A 20,000-nucleotide genomic window follows, 5' to 3' on the forward strand; every position below is an offset into this window, starting at 1 on the left:
GTTCATTTAATTTGATATCCATTGTGGTGGTGTATAGAGCCAAAAATGTTTGCATTGTGTCGATGTCTCTATATTTATAGATCCGACTGTATGTATATATATATATATATATATATATATATATATATATATAAATATACGTATATATGTCTATATGTCTATATATGTATATACATATACATACACACATAAATATATATATATATATATAATACATACATATGAATTGAATATACATACATATATATAAATATACATATTATACACATATATATACATATGTTTATGTATGTATACATGAAGTGTATTATTATGTGTGTGTATCATATATATATGTATATGTATATATGTATATTCAATTCAATTTTATTTATATAGCTCCAAATCACGACAAGAGTCATCTCAAGGCACTTCACATAATAAACATTCCAATCCAGGTCAGTTCATTAAGCCAATCAGAAAAAATGTTTCCTATATAAGGAACCCAGCAAATTGCATCCAGTCAGTGACTTTACAGCAATCCTCATACTAAGCAAGCATAAAGCGACAGTGGAGAGGAAAACTCCCTTTTAACAGGAAGAAACCTCCCGAGGATCCTGGCTCAGTATAAGCAGCCATCCACCACGACTCACTGGGGATGGAGAAGACAGAGCAGACACACACACACACACACACACACACACACACACACACACACACACACACACACACACACACACACACTAAGCAATGTGTCTATGGTTACATTGTGATTTCTTAGTAAATATTCTATTTGGCAAGAGATAAACTTTATTGTATTTATCCTAGTGAATCTATAATTAAACGGGTAAACTAGCAGTAGCACATCCAACGTCAAGGAAAGCAACAAGTTATTGTCAGGAGAGGGAGAATGTTTAAGTGGTTAGCAGCAGTGTGCTAGCCGATGGCCCCCTCCATGAGGCCACCACAGCTCAGCAGAACATCATTGTAGCTTCTTCTGGGGAGAAAAACACTTAGAGAAAATATAAAGTTAACAGCTGAAATGGCAGGAAATAATACAGTTAAAGAGCAGATTGTAGAAGAAAGTAGTCGAGTGTGGAAAGTGGTCAGTGTATCCTCCAGCAGTCTAAGCCTATAGCAGCATAACTACAGAGATAACTGTAACTCCTTTTAGATGGAGGCATGTTGGAGGCAGGGCAAGGGAGAGCCGTCTTTACCGACTGTACACTCCACCTCCCTCTACTCCCCCACTTGTCCAGATCCAGGCTAACATCAGATTTTAACCATAGACCTTATCAAATAAAAATGTTTTAAACCTAGTCTTAAAAGTAGACAAGGTGTCTGCCTCACAGACTAAGGCTGGGAGTTGGTTCCACAGGAGAGGAGCCTGATAACTAAAAGATCTGCCTCCCATCCTAATTTTAGATAATTTGGGAACCACCAGTAAACCTGCAGTCTGAGAGCAAAGTGCTTGGTTAGGAATATATGGAACTATCAGGTCACTGATGTATGATTGAGCTTGATTATTAAGAGCTTTATATGTGAGAAGGAGGATCTTAAAATCTATTCTGAATTTAACAGGTAGCCAATGTAGGGAAGCTAAGACAGGAGAGATATGATCTCTCTTTTTAATTCTCATCAGAACTCTAGCTGCAGCATTTTGGACAAGCTGAAGACTTTTAACCACATTCTGTGGACTTCCTGAGAGTAATGAATTACAGTAATCCAGTCTTGATGTAAAAAATGCATGAACTAGTTTTTCAGCATCACTCCTGGAAAGGATGCTTCTAATGTTAGCAATATTCTGAAGGTGGAAAAGGAAATCCTACAAACCTGTTTAACTTGGGATTTGAATGACATGTCTTGGTCGAAGAAAACACCAAGGTTCCTTACTTTGTTCTAGGAGATTAATGTAATGCCATTCAGGTCAGGTGATTGACTAAGCGATTTCCTTTTCTGGATTTCTGGTCCAAAGATGAGAACTTCCATCTTGTCTTGATTTAAAAGCAAAAAGTTTTGAGTCATCCAATTTTTTATGTCTTCAAGACAAGCCTGTAATCTACCTAACTGATTAGGTTCATCAGGGTTAATGGATAGATATAACTGAGTATCGTCAGCATAACAATGGAAGTTTATCCCATGCTGTCTAATGATTTTACCAATTGGGAGCATATATATATATAGTTAAAAGAATTGGTCCAAGCACTGAACCCTGTGGTACTCCACAAGTAACCCTGGAGTATGAAGAAGATTTGTCAAGTACATTTACAAAATGAAATCTATCAGACAGATAGGATTTAAACCAGCCTAGTGCTGTTCCTTTGATCCCTACAACATGTTCAAGTCTTTCTACAAGAACATTGTGATCAACTGTGTCAAAGGCAGCACTGAGATCTAACAAGACTAGAACAGACACAAGATTCTTATCTGAGGCCATGAGAATATCATTTGTAACTCTCACTAATGCAGTTTCAGTGCTGTGATACTCTCTAAAACCAGACTGAAATTTCTCAAACAGATCATTAGTGTTTAAATGCTCACATACTTGGATGGCCATTATTTTCTCCAAGACTTTGGATAAAAATGGAAGGTTAGATATTGGTCTATAATTCATTGGGTCATCTGGATCCAAAGAAGGCTTCTTAAGTGAAGGTTTGATTACAGCAAACTTAAAATCCTGTGGTACATATCCATTTACTAAGGATAGATTGATTATATCTAGAATGGGGGCAGTAACCAGAGGAAATGCATCTTAAATCATTTGGTTGGGATTGGATCTAAAATGCAAGTTGAAGGTTTAGATGAAGCTAATATTTTTGATGACTCTGAAAGCTCAACTGGATCAAAACGGTTCAAACACAGATGAGGTTCTACATTTACCTCTGATGCTGCCTCACTTACTGAGGAAGAAGAGGATACTAAAGATTTTGTTTCTAATAGAATTAATTTTACTTGTAAAAAATCCCATAAAGACGTTGCTGCTGAGGGCTAAGGGAATAGATGGTTCAGAGCTATGATTCTGTGTAAGTTTGGCAACTGTAATGACAAGACATTTAGGATTATTCTTATTCTCCTCATTTAACGCTGAGAAATAAGCAGTTCTAGTTTGTCAAAGCTTTTTTTTTTTATAAAGCACAAGCAGAGGTGGAAAGAGTACTAAAATGTCCTACTTAAGTACGAGTAGCAGTACTTAGATAATTTTTTACTCAAGTACAAGTAAAAGTACTTGCCTAAATTTCTACTCAAGTAAAAGTAAAATGTATCATAAATAAAATGTACTCAAAGTAACAATTACTTAGTTACATTTTTGTCAGCGTAAAGATGGTTACATCAGTGCAAAACCACAACACCAGTTCACAACACACTCGTGTGTGTGCGTGCACACACGAACGCACACACAGTTTGATGGAAGGATTTCTATCCAGTCAGTGAGAACAGGACGTGCACATTGATTGGAGGAGGTTTTTCTAGGATTGTATGTTTCAATTGTGATTAAAATTATTCTTTATTTTGAAAAAAAAGTTCATTTTTAGATGCCATCAGTATGTGAGGTATCTCAATGTTCTCATGACAAAACTCTAACATGAGACATTCTAACATAGTATAGATATAAAAATAAATATGTTGTGGAGATACAAAAAATAAGCAATAAAGAGGTTCTCTCACGCTTGTCTACAAACCTCCACCAAAAACACGTTTCAGACCCAAACCAACCACTGGACCATCCGGTTGTCGGTCTCACCGAACCGCCACACTTCCCTGGGTCCTCCACTCATCACAGACTCATGTTTTCAGCACCAGAACACCACTGGTGTGAGAGATTCTCCGCTCATTAACATCAGAGGAGGAGAAACAGCCGACTGCTACCGCTTCAGCTTTAGGACAAACTACCAGAGTCCAAAAAGAAAATCACCATCTAGTCACAGACAACAGAAGTTGTTTGAACCTAGAAAACAGCGACTGGTGTTTAGCACCATCTGGTTTCCTCTGGCATCGCTGGTTCCATCAGAAGCATACCAGGGAAGATACCTGGGGGGAGGGGGGGGGGTGTTCTGTGACCATGTTTGCGTTTAAAACCTAGCTTGTTCTGAAGATTCGCTATAGCGGCTCCAATAGGATTTAATGAAAAGACAGGTAAATGTTTTTTGTAAAATGCACAAAGAAAAGAAGAAGTCGTCAGCAGGGACAAAGTGTCACCTCTTCCTTTTTCTGCTCGTTTTGCCTGGATCAATGTTTGTTTTGTACCCGTTAAAAAATGTATTTTAGAATGCCAAATCATCTCAGATTTTTATTTGACTGCATTATTTTAACAGCTCAGATATTCTCCAGACATTTTCCTACCTGTCACCTCTACTTTCACCCCTTCATGGTTGCCGTCTTTGGGTTTAAGTGTCAGTAAAGTTTCTGTCACCCTCATAAGATCAGTAGTGGCGTGGAAAATGTGTTCAAATGGAGGTTTTTGAGCTTTTGCAGCAGCTTTCTGACCAATCACAGGACTGATTATGGATTTCCTTATTTATCTGAATGTCATGAGTAATTCTGGGATTTGAAATAATCAGTATGTTCTATAATAGTTGTGGATAAAGTTACACACAAACATACAGACATGCCTCTAAATAATCCATCTCCAGCCACAGGACTTATGCCACTGCGTGGTGCACTCGCTCATTTATTAAAAGTAACAGACTGTAAATAGTCAGCATGTTACCAGCATCAGGGTGAAGGTTTTATTCATGTCATGTGGAAAAATGGGTCAGAATAGATGGAAAGTTTACTGGGTTTGTCAACGGGGATAGATTTGGAAAAGAGATCATTCCCCGGGTTCCCATTGCTCTATATTTGTCAGTGCTTGAATATTTGGAAAAGTGGGAGGAGATTAAAGCGGGGGGTTAGTGATGAGTGTCCACAACAGATACTGACCCTCATACTCCCACCCCGACTCTCTGAGCCTTACGTGTCTATTTATAGGGTCAAAATTGTGCTATGGAAAAATATGACAAAGCTACATTCCATTAAAAAGCTGGGAATGGTGGAAAAGAGCACACGGCCCAGTCCCCAAAGGTCTGAATAAAGGTTCTCAGGCTGCAGGAGATGGATGGATGGATGGAGGGACAGACGGACGGATGGATGGATGGATGATTGGTGGATGGATGGATGGATGGATGGATGATAGGTGGATGGATGGATGATAGGTGGATGGATGGATGATAGGTGGATGGATGGATGATGGATGATGGATGGATGGATGATTGGTGGATGGATGATGAATGGATGGATGGATGGATGTATGTTTGGATGGATGGATGATAGATGGATGGACGATTGGTGATGGATGGATGGATGGATGATAGGTGGATGGATGGATGGATGGATGATTGATGGATGGATGGATGGATGGATGATAGGTGGATGGATGGATGGATGGATGATAGATGGATGGATGGATGATAGGTGGATAGATGGATGATTGGTGGATGGATGGATGGTTGATTGGTGGATGGATGGATGATTGGTGGATGAATGGATGGATGGATGGATGATAGATGGATGGATGATTGGTGGATGGATAGATGGATGGATGGATGGATGGATGGATGATTGGTGGATGGATGGTTGGAAGGATGGATGATAGGTGGATGGATGGGTGATGGATGGATGGATGGATGATTGGTGGATGGATGAATGGATGTATGTTTGGATGGATGGATGATAGATGGATGGACGATTGGTGGATGGATGGATGGATGGATGGATGGATGATTGATGGATGGATGGATGGATGATAGGTGGATGGATGGATGGATGATAGATGGATGGATGGATGATAGGTGGATAGATGGATGATTGGTGGATGGATGGATGGTTGATTGGTGGATGGATGGATGATTGGTGGATGGATGATAGATGGATGGATGATTGGTGGATGGATAGATGGATGGATGGATGATTGGTGGATGGATAGATGGATGGATGGATGGAGTATTGGTGGATGGATGGATGACAGATGGATGATAGGTGGATGGATATATGGATGGATAGATGATAGATGGATGGATGATTGGTGGATGGATGGATGATTGGTGGATGGATGATAGATGGATGGATGATTGGTGGATGGATAGATGGATGGATGGATGGAGTATTGGTGGATGGATGGATGACAGATGGATGATAGGTGGATGGATATATGGATGGATAGATGATAGATGGATGGATGATTGGTGGATGGATAGATGGATGGATGGATGATAGGTGGATGGATGGATGGATGGATGATAGATGGATGGATGATTGGTGGATGGATGGATGGATGGATGGATGATAGGTGGATGGATGGATGGATGGATGATAGATGGATGGATGATTGGTGGATGGATGGATGGATGATTGGTGGATGGATGGATGGATGATAGGTGGATGGATGGATGGATTATAGATGGATGGATGATAGGTGGATGGATGATAGGTAGATGGATGGATGGATGATTGGTGGATGGATGGATGGATGGATGATAGGTGGATGGATGGATGATAGATGGATGGATGATTGGTGGATGGATGGATGGATGGATGGATGATAGGTGGATGGATGGATGGATGGATGGATTATAGATGGATGGATGATTGGTGGATAATAGATAGATGGATGGATTGATGATAGGTGGATGGATGATTGGTAAATGGATGGATAATAGGTAGATGGATGGATTGATGATAGGTGGATGGATGATTGGTAGATGGATGATAGGTGGATGGATGGATGAATGATAGATGGATGGATGATAGGTAGATGGATGGATGGATTATAGATGGATGATAGGTGGATGGATGATTGGTGGATGGATGATAGATGGATGGATGGATGATAGGTGGATGGATGATAGATGGATGGATGGATGATAGATGGATGGATGGATGATGGGTGGATGGATGGTCTGAAAGTTAAAAGGACTGGTTTTAATGTTTATGCCTGTGTCTGCGTACATGTTTGTGTTTTGCTAAACATCCCATAAACAACAGGAGGCGTGAGAGTCTCAGAAGGACATCGGCGATGGTGGTTCAGGGTTAGGAGTTTGCCCTATCACTGGTGGGTTGCCAGTCGTTTGTCTGAGCAAGACTCGTCACCCTCCTTCCCTGCGGCTGTGGTTGGAGGGACCGGTGGTGGCTTTAGCTGTGGCTACAGTGCAGCTCATCACCACCAGCCTGTGAAAGATTGACTGTAGTGTAAGTCATGAGTCCTCTGACTCAGAAAGCTTCACAAGTGCAGGTCCTTTATGGTTTATCATGTGCATCTACAACTGATTAACTTTTAGAGTCGTGTCAGGATGACCGCCAAAGCTAACCAGCCTCCACAAACACCAGAACGTCCATAACTCAGTCAGTCAGATACCGAGCTGCTTGTGGTTAGTGCCTGAGCCGATTCCATCCAGGTCCAAGAGGAAACACAACAAACAAACTTTTAGCGTTGCGTCCTCGGCAGCAGCAGTTCTTTGTGACTCGTTTACAGAAACTGTTGAATTCAGTTAACATACCTTTGAAGGGTTTTCCATAACGGTGCTGGTTCTGTATATGGTTGACACGTGTTCATAGTTCCTCTGAGGGAGTACAAAAGTACGTAGGTCATTAAAAGTTTGTGTGTGGATGTGTGTGTACTTATACACACATACAGATGGGTATCTATGCTTCTGCCTACATGAGTTACTTTGATGACTGAAGAAAGTAAATGAATAAAAAAGTTTTAGTTTTTATGAATCTGCTGAATGATACGATCATTTATTGTTGACCTTTAGATCTGTTGATGGACATTTTGGGTGACATCAGAAGTGTTTTAACCAACAGCTAAACTCTCCTCACAGATCACACACACTTCCTGTTGGGACATGAAAGGAAAACATTGTGATCCTCTTTCCACCCAAGCTGCTATTTACAGAACTCATGACATAACTTTTACTGTCAGAAATGACTAATATGTTCGTTTTTACGCGGCTCCTTATCTGATGAAACTGAAACGAGCTGACCCCTGGCCCTGCTGTGTGTCTGCTGGACTACCCAGCATGCATTCAGCCTCAGGCCAGTTAGACAGCCCAGATGTCAGGCAGCAGTGGTGGGTTGTTGGACCCTAGAAGGCCGCTCTTCACGTGGACATGCTTCCCCCGAGGCTCCTGACAAGTTCAAAGCCCCAGTCGGCCTTCGCTAATCCCAACTCCCCAACAGCAGCTACGATCAACCAGCTTGTCTTTGTCTTATAAATCATTTTTGGAAATAACAAGCAGGATTTTTCAGTTATTTCCCACATTTGTGTTCACCGTGTGAATTATCTGTGTGGGAATGTGGATCTGAACCTGTGAGGGGACGTGAGTGGCACCGTTTCCTCATCTGGTACCTTCTAGTCATTTGATCAAGTCGGGTTTTCTTGCTGCTTTAGTTGTAAATAGAAAACAGAAACACCTGAGCGTTTCTGAAGCAGGGTTGGGCAGCACACTCACTGGGCTGCAACTGCAAAACTGCAAGAAAATGTTCAGCCGGGATCATTTTTACATACGTCATTCTGTCAAGATATTCAGGCTTCATGGGTCACGTATGAAACATCTGCCTGTCTACACCCAAACCTTCACAAGGCCATGAGATGATGGTCCTAACTGAAAGAACGAGGTCCTGGACACAAACAGCCAGAAGGAGCTTCCCAGGTAGGGTGGCCAAACATTTGGAGATGTTAGGAGCTCAGAGAACACCTGCTGCTCCTTTGCTCTTCAGGGGTTGAGTCGGTCGTTCCGTTGGGTGGAGATCTCTGGGAAGACCCAGAACTCAGTGGAGGGATTGTAGACCCTCTCTGGACCTGGGGGAGCCGTTGGATCCCCAGAGGGAGCTGAGGAGGGATGTTTGGTCTCCAAACCCTCCTGTATTTCTCTCACTGACTCATTGAAACAATCTTGAGAAGGGCTGAAGACAAGTCCCAGAACTCTGCAACAACTATGACAATTTTGAGGGAAATATTGATGCACACATTTTATGAACAAGCTCAAAATTCCAGAAACAGGAGATCAAGTTTGTTTGTTTGTTTGTTTGTTTGTTTATTAAGATCCCCATTAGCTGCTGACATACAGCTGCTATTCTTCCTGGGGTCTCATCTCATACAGTCATTACATTTTATATATATACACATATTGTGCACATTAGGGCTGCACGATATTAGGTAAACCTGCGATATTCGATAACAGTGCTTAATATTGCGATATCGATATTACTTGCGATAAATGAACAAATAATAAAGTATGCAGTGTTGATGTCGTCTGGCGTGTGACGTCTGCTCTGGGTTCGAAGCAAACAAAAACCAATGCATGAATTCCATTACAACATAACATTTTTATTGTAAAACATGCAGCTGCACCTGCTACTGTATTAGCAGCAAAACAACAAACTGCATGCATGCAGTTTCTCAGTGACTTTAAAACATCACCACCACCATAAAACTTTTTCTGACGCTCCAAATACAGAAAAACATCCTTTACCAGGGTTTTTTGAATAAATAAAAAAAAATCAGAAAATAAGTTTAAATGTTAAATAATAGTTAACATCACTTAAATGCAACAGCAAATTCTCTCATTGCTACTGAACATTTTCTCCACTTATGTGATTATGATATAAGGCTGTTGCTGTAATTGGGAAGTGAACTGTGCTGGGCCAAACTAGGAGAATATTAAGATTTTCTGAGGGAAAGAGAAAAACAATTGTCTACCTTTCAGAAGAGGAACTGGCAAAAAACTACATGGAAAATATGTGAAAACGTTTGGTTTTTAACCCCAAATTGAACAAGATTACCTAGATCTTAAAAAGCAGCTCAGATGATGAAACTGCAACTATGATTCTGATAACAAGCTAACAAATTGAACTAGCTCCTCTAAGATAACCGGCTAGCAGAGCTTCTGACTGACAGTTTATGTGCAGCAGCAAATCAACTATCCTGATTAACAAGGTTATAAAAGCTCATAAAGGAAAAATCACTTTGATGTGTGGGGGAACATTTCCAGGCCCTCTTTAGCAGGGTGGGACTGGTAGGAGAGTGCTGTAGCCTTTTAGCTGGAAGCTAACCGGAGCCTGGGGCTAACATCACCACCCGGTGGAACACTAGGGACATGAAGGTGGGTTGGTTCACCGGCACATGTCGGAGTCAGCCCGGTAAAAATGATTAACAACACAGAGCGGACTCACGTTTGAAAGCAGCGCTGATTCCATAAACCTCAGCACAAAGTGCGTTCGTTGCTCTGAGCTAGCATGACGAACAATGGAACGGCGCCGCTAACTCAGTTCGGGTTTTGTTTTCCATCCTAAGGGTCTACGTAGGAGGCGGGCGTATTACGCAAACGGACCCTTCGGATTCGCCGCATGTCAGAAGGGCTACATTTGATTGGTCAAATAGTAATTTCGCGTAAAAAACAGAGCTGGTTTACAAAAAGTTGATGTATGACACGGATGGAAATGATGAACCAAACATTTATCGCTGTTTTTGACGTGCTTTGTGATAGGCCTATCGCACGTCCTGTTATCCCGATGACGATAATTTTTCGATATATTGTGTAGCCCTAGTGCACATCATTCATGCATGACCAAACACACACACACACACACACACACACACACACACACACACACACACACACACACAACTAATTTCAACATAATATTGCAGTGTAGAAAAATCACAATTCAATTCTCAAAAGCCCAAACATAACAAAATACATTCTTAAGATTTGAAATACAGCTCACTTCAGAAGATGTTTAGCTTGACATTATCTTTGGGAAAATAAAAATATTTGGAGTTTTTCTGAAAACATTTTTTATCAATTTCCCTCAACAGAAATCCTGGTAGAGCATTCCTTAGCACCATTGCACGATAGACCAGTTTTCTGCATTTGATTTGTTCTGCATGCAGGTAACACACATCGTCCATGCATACTTTGTCTTGTGGCATAATAATGTTTATCCGGGAAAAAAGACATGGTGGAATTAATTGCATTTGGAGTTTTTGTCGTAATATTTCTAATAAACATTGTTAATGAAAACTCCCATCTCTCTCTTACTTTTAGCCAGGACAACTTATTGTATAACAGATTTACACTGGTTCTGTACGGACTCCCCAATACCATGCACACTGCCTTGTTTTGTGCAATTTGTAACTTGTCTAGACAATTTTCATTGGTGTTGGACCAAACCACAGAGGCATAATCTAAATGTGAAAGCACCAGTGACTGAACTAGTTTCTTAATTAAGTGAAATGGAATTAATTTCCTACAACGTCTGATAATACCATACTTCTTCCCAATTTTTTCAACAGGTAGTTAATCTGATTCACCCAGGATAGTTTATTATCAACAATAACACCCAATAACTTAAACTCATCCACCTGTTCAATAATAGTACCATCTAAGGTCAAGCTTAAGAGTGGATTTGTTTTTATAAGTGTCTAGATCCTATGACCATACATTTTGTCTTATTTGTGTTTATTATCAAAGTGTTTGCTGTGATCCATCTATTAACAGATTCTATTTCCTCTTTTAGAACAGTATTAAGTTGTAATACTGTTTTCACTGGTGCGTATAATGTAATATCATCTGCATAAATTGCCATTGTGGCACGATCCAACACCATAGGCAAGTCATTCATAAAAATGGAAAACAACAAAGGCCCTAAACAACTACCTTGGGGCACTCCACAACACATCATTTCAGTCTCATAGTAGCTGCCATTAAAATAAACTGTATACTCTCAATCACATAGATAACTGTCAATCAACTTTACAGAAGAAGGTTCCAATCCATAACCCAAGATAAAGAAGGAGATGAACCTGTTCCTTGATGCTTTTGCATAATGTTGCTAATTCCATCCCCAGCTGGTGGAGGGCAGTAACTAATTCATGTCCTGGTTTCATTAGTTTTCTGTGTTTTGTTGTTGTTTATGAGTCACGACCTTGGTGCTGTGTTAAGCTACATAAGCTACAGCTGTGAGTGTCTTTCCTGCATGTCTAGCCCCAAAGCTGCCCTCAGGATGAAGAATGCAGGAAGTGAATACCATGCCGAGATAAGACGATATTCATGTGACTGAGGTTTGTGTGTTTGGTGAGTTGCCGCTTTGTGAGCTGGAACGCTTTTATTTAGCCAGAATTTCTGCCTCCTTTTCCAAATGGAGTTGAGTCTGACTGCTCAGAGCCCCGCACACATCCCTTACTGACACTGATGATGTCAGTATGCTGATGAGTTGCATATTAAACATCAGTGTCACCCATGCGATGCTAACGCTTTAGCAAGTTGTTGTGTCTGGTTTATTGTCTCTCTGTTTTTTACGCTGAACAAAAACATAAACGCAACACTTTTGTTTTTGCTCCCATTTTTCATCAGCTGAACTCAAACAACAGCCATGACTCAGAAATCATTCTGAAATCTATCTGCATGTGTGTTAGTGAGCCCTTTTCCTTTACCAAGATAATCCACCCACCTCACAGGTGTGGCGTATCAAGGGGCTGATGACAGCATGAACAATGCACAGGTGCGCCTGACTGCCACTCATGTTGTTATACCATTCTTGGGGTGTTTCTCAATGTCAACGAACCTCGACTTGATGTCTTTGTCCCGCCCCGGTTGCCTAGATGATACGTCATCAGGAGCCTCCAAGGCGTGTTCCAATGTTCATGTTCTACCATCGACATTTATACTGGACAATCCGTGTCCGTAGGCTCGAATTATAAGACTTTGCCGATTATCACTTGTAAGTCGCTTTGGACAAAAGCGTCTGCTAAACACATAAACATAAACTTCATTTCCAAATGAGAGGTTCCCACCACCACCTTTTGACCTTGTCACATGTCTCGTCACGCCCAGACAATCCAAGAGGTGCAGCTGGAGGTGGGGGTGCTGTTACAGTTGGAACCAATGAACCAATGTAGCTACTAGCTAACTTTGCTAACCCAAGAAGCTAAGAAGAACCAAGAACACAGTGCCATATTTTCTAAAGGATGGTGGACCAGGAGCCAGCAGCGACTTCGGGGCAAATTTCCAGTTTAAATGTAAGTCAGCTAGTTGTAGCTATCGGGCTGATGTCTCAAATGTTCTATATCCAAAGCTGTTGCTTAGCTTTGGTGGCTAGCAGGTTCTAACTCACTCACATATTTAATTCAACCGATATTAACACAATTTAAAAAGTAAAAAAGTTTGTACGTATAAAATATAACTATCCCTCACGTGTCACGTGACATACCACCGTAGGAGCTGCGGTCACGCGATGCAAGTCTGTTCCATTTAACCGTTTTCTTTGACCAAGGAAGGACAGTGTCCTCATAAACAAGGCTCCTTGCCTTGCAAGACATCGCCTTGCAAGGCAAGGAGCCTTGACATTGAGAAACGCCTTTGGTCTGGGGGGTTTCTAGCATTCTTGGTCTGCACATTAGGGGGAAACAAACTTACTCCAGGGGCTAAAAGCCATGAGGCGCTTCACAAAAACAAAAAAATTCAAATGTAAAAAAGATTTTCAAAAATGGTCCATGTAAGGCCCTATAGACCAGAACTAGGATCTTGAAATGAACCTGAAGTTGACTGGCAGCCAGTGAAGCTGGAGGAGAAGCGGGGTGATGTGGGTGTGTTTGGAGGACTTGGTCAGAAGCCGAGCACAGGCATTCGGAACCACCTGTAGACGGTTCAGGGAGGTTCTGCTCAGACACGTGAAAAGAGAGTTACAGTAGTCTAAGCGTGAGGAGATGAAGGTGTGGAGAACTGTCTCAAGTTCAGAGCGGGACAGAATGGGACTCCGCTTAGCAATGTTCCTGAGATGGAAGAAGGAAGAACCAACAAGAGAACTGACATGAGAATGCAGGGTGAGAGCTGGGTCAAAGGTCACGCCAAGATTCCTGACGGAAGGTTTGGTGTAAGAAGCAAGCTGACCAAGAGAGTCTCTGACTTTGGGAACCAGCTTGTCTGGGGCACATATGAGGATCTTCATCCAGCTGTAGAAGGTTCCCAGCCCCCGATCTTCACGTTGCTCACCAACGTTTTACAACAAAGCATTTGATGACCTGGCTCCGCGTTCCTAGCTTACATAAAAGAAGGGAAAACTTCTAAAAACTCAGAAATCACAGAAAACTTTATTTCAAACAAATCTGCTGCAAAACTCTCCCACTTTAGTTCTGATATTGTCACGACACAAAATTCAAGCTTAATGACATAAACCAGCCGAGCACCATAGTGGTTTAGTATTTTCTCTGCTAGAACACTGTGTTTCCACCTGTTATCAAAAGACGACCAATGGGAACCTTTGCAGCTCAAACTTCACCTGTCTGGAACATGACCACACCTGACCTCTGACCATTACGTAAGTCGGCTGATAAAGTCGAGGACTGATCTTATCTCCATCGTCTGGATCTACTGAACAGCGGAGCTGGCTTGACGCTGACTCGCTTCATGTTTTTGGGGCTTCAGCAGAAGCAGCGAAGGTTTAAAAAAAAGAACAACACAGACAGGATCCAACCTAACGGGAAGACAGTCTGCAAAAACGACAGAGAAAGCATGTTTATGCAAAGTTTAGCCGTGTTTTCGTTAGCATCTGTCCCACGAGCCGAAACGTAAAGTGGCATTTCACAGACTCCATCAGCAGGATGATTATACACAAAATGTTTTCTTAATAATATTCTGTCCCAGAGAATGATATAATCTGACTCTGCTTCCAGGAAAAGGCAGCAAAGCATCACCTCCTGTCCTGGGATCGGACACGTTTTGTTTCTTTTTAAGAACTTCCAGGAGATTAAATGTAGAGGAGGACATTTACGGCTCCCACACGCTGAATCAGGACCTAATCTTGGGTTCTGTGGGTTTACGCTGATAGCTCAAACATTTGTGCTGACTAATGATCTCCAGTTCCTTGTTCTCACCTGGCAGGTAAACACTTTGTGTCAGAATGAAGACTCCAACAGACTCGTCATAGAGCTCAGTGCAGACACAAGTCTTTTTTTGGTGGACGTTTGGCTTTGAAGGAAGGACAAATGGAGCACATTTTACATCTTGGGCATTAGATCCAAGAAGTTTTTTTTTCTGTCTTAGTTCACACGACCATAATATTTATGAATATTCGAGAACCTGAGATGCAGGTTTCTCCTTCAGAGCTTTCTGCAGACCGGAGTTCATGGTTTCATCAGTTACAGCATGTGGTCCAGGCCCTGAAGCTGAGAAGCAGCCCCAGACCATCAAATCTCCACCTCCGTGTCTGGCTCTGATTTGATGTTGCTTTAATGTTCGTTTCACACCAGGTATAACAAGACAACACCATTCTGACCACAGAGGCCTGCAGCGGTTTAAAGCTGGCTCTGGGTCCTTTTGATGACGTGTTGCTTTTTGAGATCTTTTAGCCTAACTCATGTTGTCAGACAGGTTCTTAATTCTAGATTTTTGAATTATAATCGGCCACTGTGAGGCCGGCTGAACATGAAACCAGTTTTCTACCCTTTTTCCTGCATTAGCCACTGGTGGAAAATGGACGGTGAAACTCTAGTATTAGAAAGCTTACGGGTTCCTTTTACTTTATATTTTCTTTTTTTAAAGTCATCATTGCTTGCATTTTGTAACCACGCACATAAAACCAGTTCATCAAAAGCTTTGGTGACCAATGTGAGGCTGGTGGGCTATTAGCGGTCCTTGGAGTGATTTTGTTCGCGGTCGTGTAAAACCCTGGAAAAGGAAACAATTTTCTTATTATTTAACACAAAATGGAAATGAAGGGAAACTATTTTAAAATGTTAACGGTTCAGTACAAAGTATGTGTCGTTTCAAAACCATCTTTACTTTTATTTTAGTTTCCTAGTTTCCCAGACCGCAAACCCACAGATTTTTACTAAAGCAGACTTGTGCAAGCATTCATAAAACTAAACACAGCAGAACATTACTGAAGATAGGGACTCGCGCTTTTGGCTGAAAGAGTCGTGGTGGATGGCTGCTTATACTGGAGGTTTCTTCCTGTTAAAAGGGAGTTTTCATTAGAGCCCTGCACGGGCCTAAAATCTGAGCCCGTGTCCGGCCCAGCCCGAGGGGGTGGAGCCCCAGCCCGACCCCGCCCGAAAAGGTTTTCAGGATTCTCTGGCCCAGCCCGAGCCTGAGCCCGACTTTTTTTTTAACCAACTAAATGAAAACAAAGGGCGTCAATCCTGACCAATGTGTCAAAAGACGTGCAGGATCCGATCAATTTGTTTTTCCCTCATTTACCATCACGGAGATGACGGCGCACAGGCTCTGGTGGTAATCAAGTTAAATTTTATCTCTTTCCAACAATTTTCACAAGAAAACAGAACAGTCAAAAGCAGGGCTTGTGTTGACCGGATAGTTCCCGTATTTGGCCGTTTATTTTGACGGAGAAAGAATAGAAAGAATTATTCCGACGCATGCAGACGAACTGACATTTTATTCGTTACACACATCGCAGATGTTGCTAAATCACTCAAGAAAAGATTCCCATCTGAACATCTGAGCTGCTCAGCACAGCTCGCTGTCAGCACATATGTGCACAGCGAGCTGAAGTTGTGGAGATTGGTTTGGAGCGCATCGCAGAACCAGAGCGCATGCGGGAAGGTTCCTCCCACTGAAGCGAGTGTTTTCCAAACCCTGTCTCTCAGAGAGACTTGTCACTTAGAAAATGTTCCTTGATTATGAAACTTTGGCTGAATAGTGCTTGTTCCTGTCTCCAATGTGGCGACACATCCAGGAGGAGAATCCCAGAATCTCTTCAGCCCAGGAAGCGCATATGATTACGCACAAGCGTGACCCGTCAACCCGGTCTCACAGTAAGACTGGGTTGGACCTGTTCAGGTTCACGCAGACAATCTTTACATAGAATTGACTTACAGATACAAAATTAATTCAGTGAAATATAAAGCATTTTATTTAAATATCCATTCATTAATTTACAAGCACAGAGAGCCGCATCAGATGGATGGAAGAGCCGCGGGTTGTGACATGTTTTCTCCAGGACCAGAGAGGACGCAAACTCAATACATCTCTTTTATTGTGAGGTAATAATTTCTCAGAGTTTTGCGGTTGCGGGCGGGAGTAGACATACATGCTGCAGTTGCGGCCGGGAGTGTAACACACACGTTGCAGTTGCAGGCGGTAATTGTCAGAAATTCAGCGGGAGCAGGAGCGGGATGAAGAAAACAGTCTCAGCAGGGCTCTACTGCTGCGTTTGTGTTTCAATTTTTTTTAATGAATTCAATTAAAAATAAAGGCGCCCGGCCCGGCCCGTGTCCGAGGTAATTACACAGTCGCTGGCCCGAAGCCCGGCCCTAGGGCCGTCAGGCCGGGCCGACCCGAGGGCCTAGGGCTTCAGTGCAGGGCTCTAGTTTTCATCTCCACTGTCGCTGCATGCTTGCTTAGTATGAGGATTGCTGTAAAGACTCTGACACTAGTCAGTGACTCGATGCATCCTGCTGGGTTCCTTGTATAGGAAACTTGTTACTGATTGGCTTAATGACCTGACCAGTACTAGTTACTGTGTGGAGGTCCTTGAGACGACTCTGGTCCTGATCTGGTGCTTTATAAATAAAGTTGAATTGAATTGAATTGAATTGGACCAAAAAAGTATTTTTCAAAGACCGAGAAACTAGAAAAAATCCATCTAATCTGGGAATTTGATGATTTAATCTAGACAAACGCACGAAAACCTTCTAATGTCTCGTATCTGCAAAGATGTTCAGTTTAGTTTCTACAGAACACCGAGTACGTGTTCTCCTCATTAAAGTCGTGAGCAGGTGAAAATAGAATCATTTTTACCTTTTTAAAGAAAAGGACATTTTTGTGGGCTTTCTAACCCCCCCCCCACACACACACACACACACACACACACACACCCATCCCAAAAACATCGGAACAGCAGAATAATTATCTTTATATTAAATTCCTGTTTTATACCTTATTTTATTTGCTGCATTAAAGTGGCCAAACATCCTCAGAGCTCAGCATCGTACCTGTCTCTAGAAATACACCCGCACTGAAACACGTGCATGCACACGTGCACACTGGCATCCTCCGTGGGGTTTTATGCATCCAGGTGTATCTGCATGTAAACGGCCCCTCCTGAGACAATCTGACCTCACAGAGGAGGTTTGTCTGGTCCTCCTGCTCAGTGAGAATATCGCCGGGGCAGAATGGAAACTTCATTTTGCTGAGGCTAATATTAGCCCGGGCCTCTGGAAAATTCCTTTTAAATGATCACAAGCTGAGAAAAGCAAAGAATTTGTTTGGTGTTTTGGCTGACACTGTTCTCTGCATCCACGGCAGTTTGTTTCTCTTGTATTTATTTTAGATGGTACGGCACACAGGAGGGTCCTGGGAACACAGATGTGGAGGCAGAGAAGTGCCGGGGGGCGGAGATGATGAAATCTAGGATTGTCTGTGGGTTAGGGTCAGGGTAGGCACCTAACAGCTGATTTGGACTCCTGGGGGACAATAATACTACTATACAGTATTTATCAGGTTGGGTTAGGGTTTGTCTCCTCCTGTTTGGACCCCTGGGACTTCGCTCTATAACTGTAACCTGTGTGTCTTGTCAGGAAAATCCCACCTGGCCATAGTTCAGAGGGTGAACAACGAAGGTGAGGGAGATCCTTTCTACGAGGTTCTGGGAATCGTCACCCTGGAGGACGTGATAGAAGAAATAATAAAGTCAGAGATCCTGGACGAGACGGACTTGTACAGTAAGTTGTCTGGTTACTGAAGTGTCTCATTTAGAAGAATTAATCCTGATCTGTGAAGGTAGAGCTGAAGCTCATGCAGATGTCTCCTTCTGAACCATGACGTGTCATCATGGGACAAATTCAGCTTCTTGGTTAAGCTCACTTCTAAAAAACCTGCCAGTGATGTTTGGCATCACGCACCGTTTCCTACAGACAGCAGGAGGTTGGGGCTGGGAGCAAAACACAGTCAAGTGTATAAATAAAAATGTAAACACCAAAAATAAACAGATCCTTAGTGAGTGGGAATCAGGCTCGACGTTCCCGTTCCCTCCAGTATCATCATTATCCAAGGAATAAGGAAACCCTCATTTCAGAAAGAGCTTGTGTTTAGATGGGTTAGGGTTAGGACTAACTAACCCACCTGAGGGTAAGGGTTAGCTAACCCACCCGAGGGTTAGCTAACCCACCCGAGGGTTAACTAACCCACCTGAGGTTTAGGACTAACTAACCCACCTGAGGGTTAGGGCTAACTAACGCACCTGAGGGTTAGGGCTAACTAACCCACACGAGGATTAGGGCTAACTAACCCACCCGAGGGTTAGGACTAACTAACCCACCTGAGGGTTAGGGTTAACTAACCCACCCGAGGGTTAGGACTAACTAACCCACCTGAGGGTTAGGGTTAACTAACCCACCCGAGGGTTAGGACTAACTAACCCACCTGAGGGTTAGGGTTAACTAACCCACCCGAGGGTTAGGACTAACTAACCCACACGAGGATTAGGGCTAACTAACCCACCCGAGGGTTAGGACTAACTAACCCACCTGAGGGTTAGGGTTAACTAACCCACCCGAGGGTTAGGACTAACTAACCCACCTGAGGGTTAGGGTTAACTAACCCACCCGAGGGTTAGGGCTAACTAACGCACCTGAGGGTTAGGGCTAAATAACCCACCCGAGGGTTAGGGCTAACTAACCCACCCGAGGGTTAAGACTAACTAACCCACCTGAGGGTTAGGGTTAACTAACCCACCCGAGGGTTAGGACTAACTAACCCACCTGAGGGTAAGGGTTAGTTAACCCACCCGAGGGTTAACTAACCCACCTGAGGGTTAGGACTAACTAACCCACCTGAGGGTAAGGGTTAGTTAACCCACCCGAGGGTTAACTAACCCACCTGAGGTTTAGGACTAACTAACCCACCTGAGGGTTAGGGCTAACTAACGCACCTGAGGGTTAGGGCTAAATAACCCATCCGAGGGTTAGGACTAACTAACCCACCTGAGGGTAAGGGTTAGTTAACCCACCCGAGGGTTAACTAACC

The 20,000-nt window shown here is 42.6% G+C and overlaps 1 protein-coding gene across 2 annotated transcripts in view; it reads left to right on the forward strand.

The window, feature by feature from the left end:
• The window catches only part of cnnm2b (cyclin and CBS domain divalent metal cation transport mediator 2b), a 183,811-nt gene that overhangs the window by 139,711 nt on the left and 24,100 nt on the right, over positions 1 to 20,000 (forward strand). For both annotated transcript variants that reach the window (XM_054734815.2, XM_070552014.1), the window contains exon 2: positions 18,554 to 18,697. In XM_054734815.2, coding sequence (XP_054590790.2) covers positions 18,554 to 18,697 — 144 coding nt within the window. The remainder of the gene's footprint in view (positions 1 to 18,553; positions 18,698 to 20,000) is intronic.

This window comes from Nothobranchius furzeri, chromosome 6 (genome assembly GCF_043380555.1).
Source record: "Nothobranchius furzeri strain GRZ-AD chromosome 6, NfurGRZ-RIMD1, whole genome shotgun sequence".
Lineage (NCBI taxonomy): Eukaryota > Metazoa > Chordata > Actinopteri > Cyprinodontiformes > Nothobranchiidae > Nothobranchius > Nothobranchius furzeri.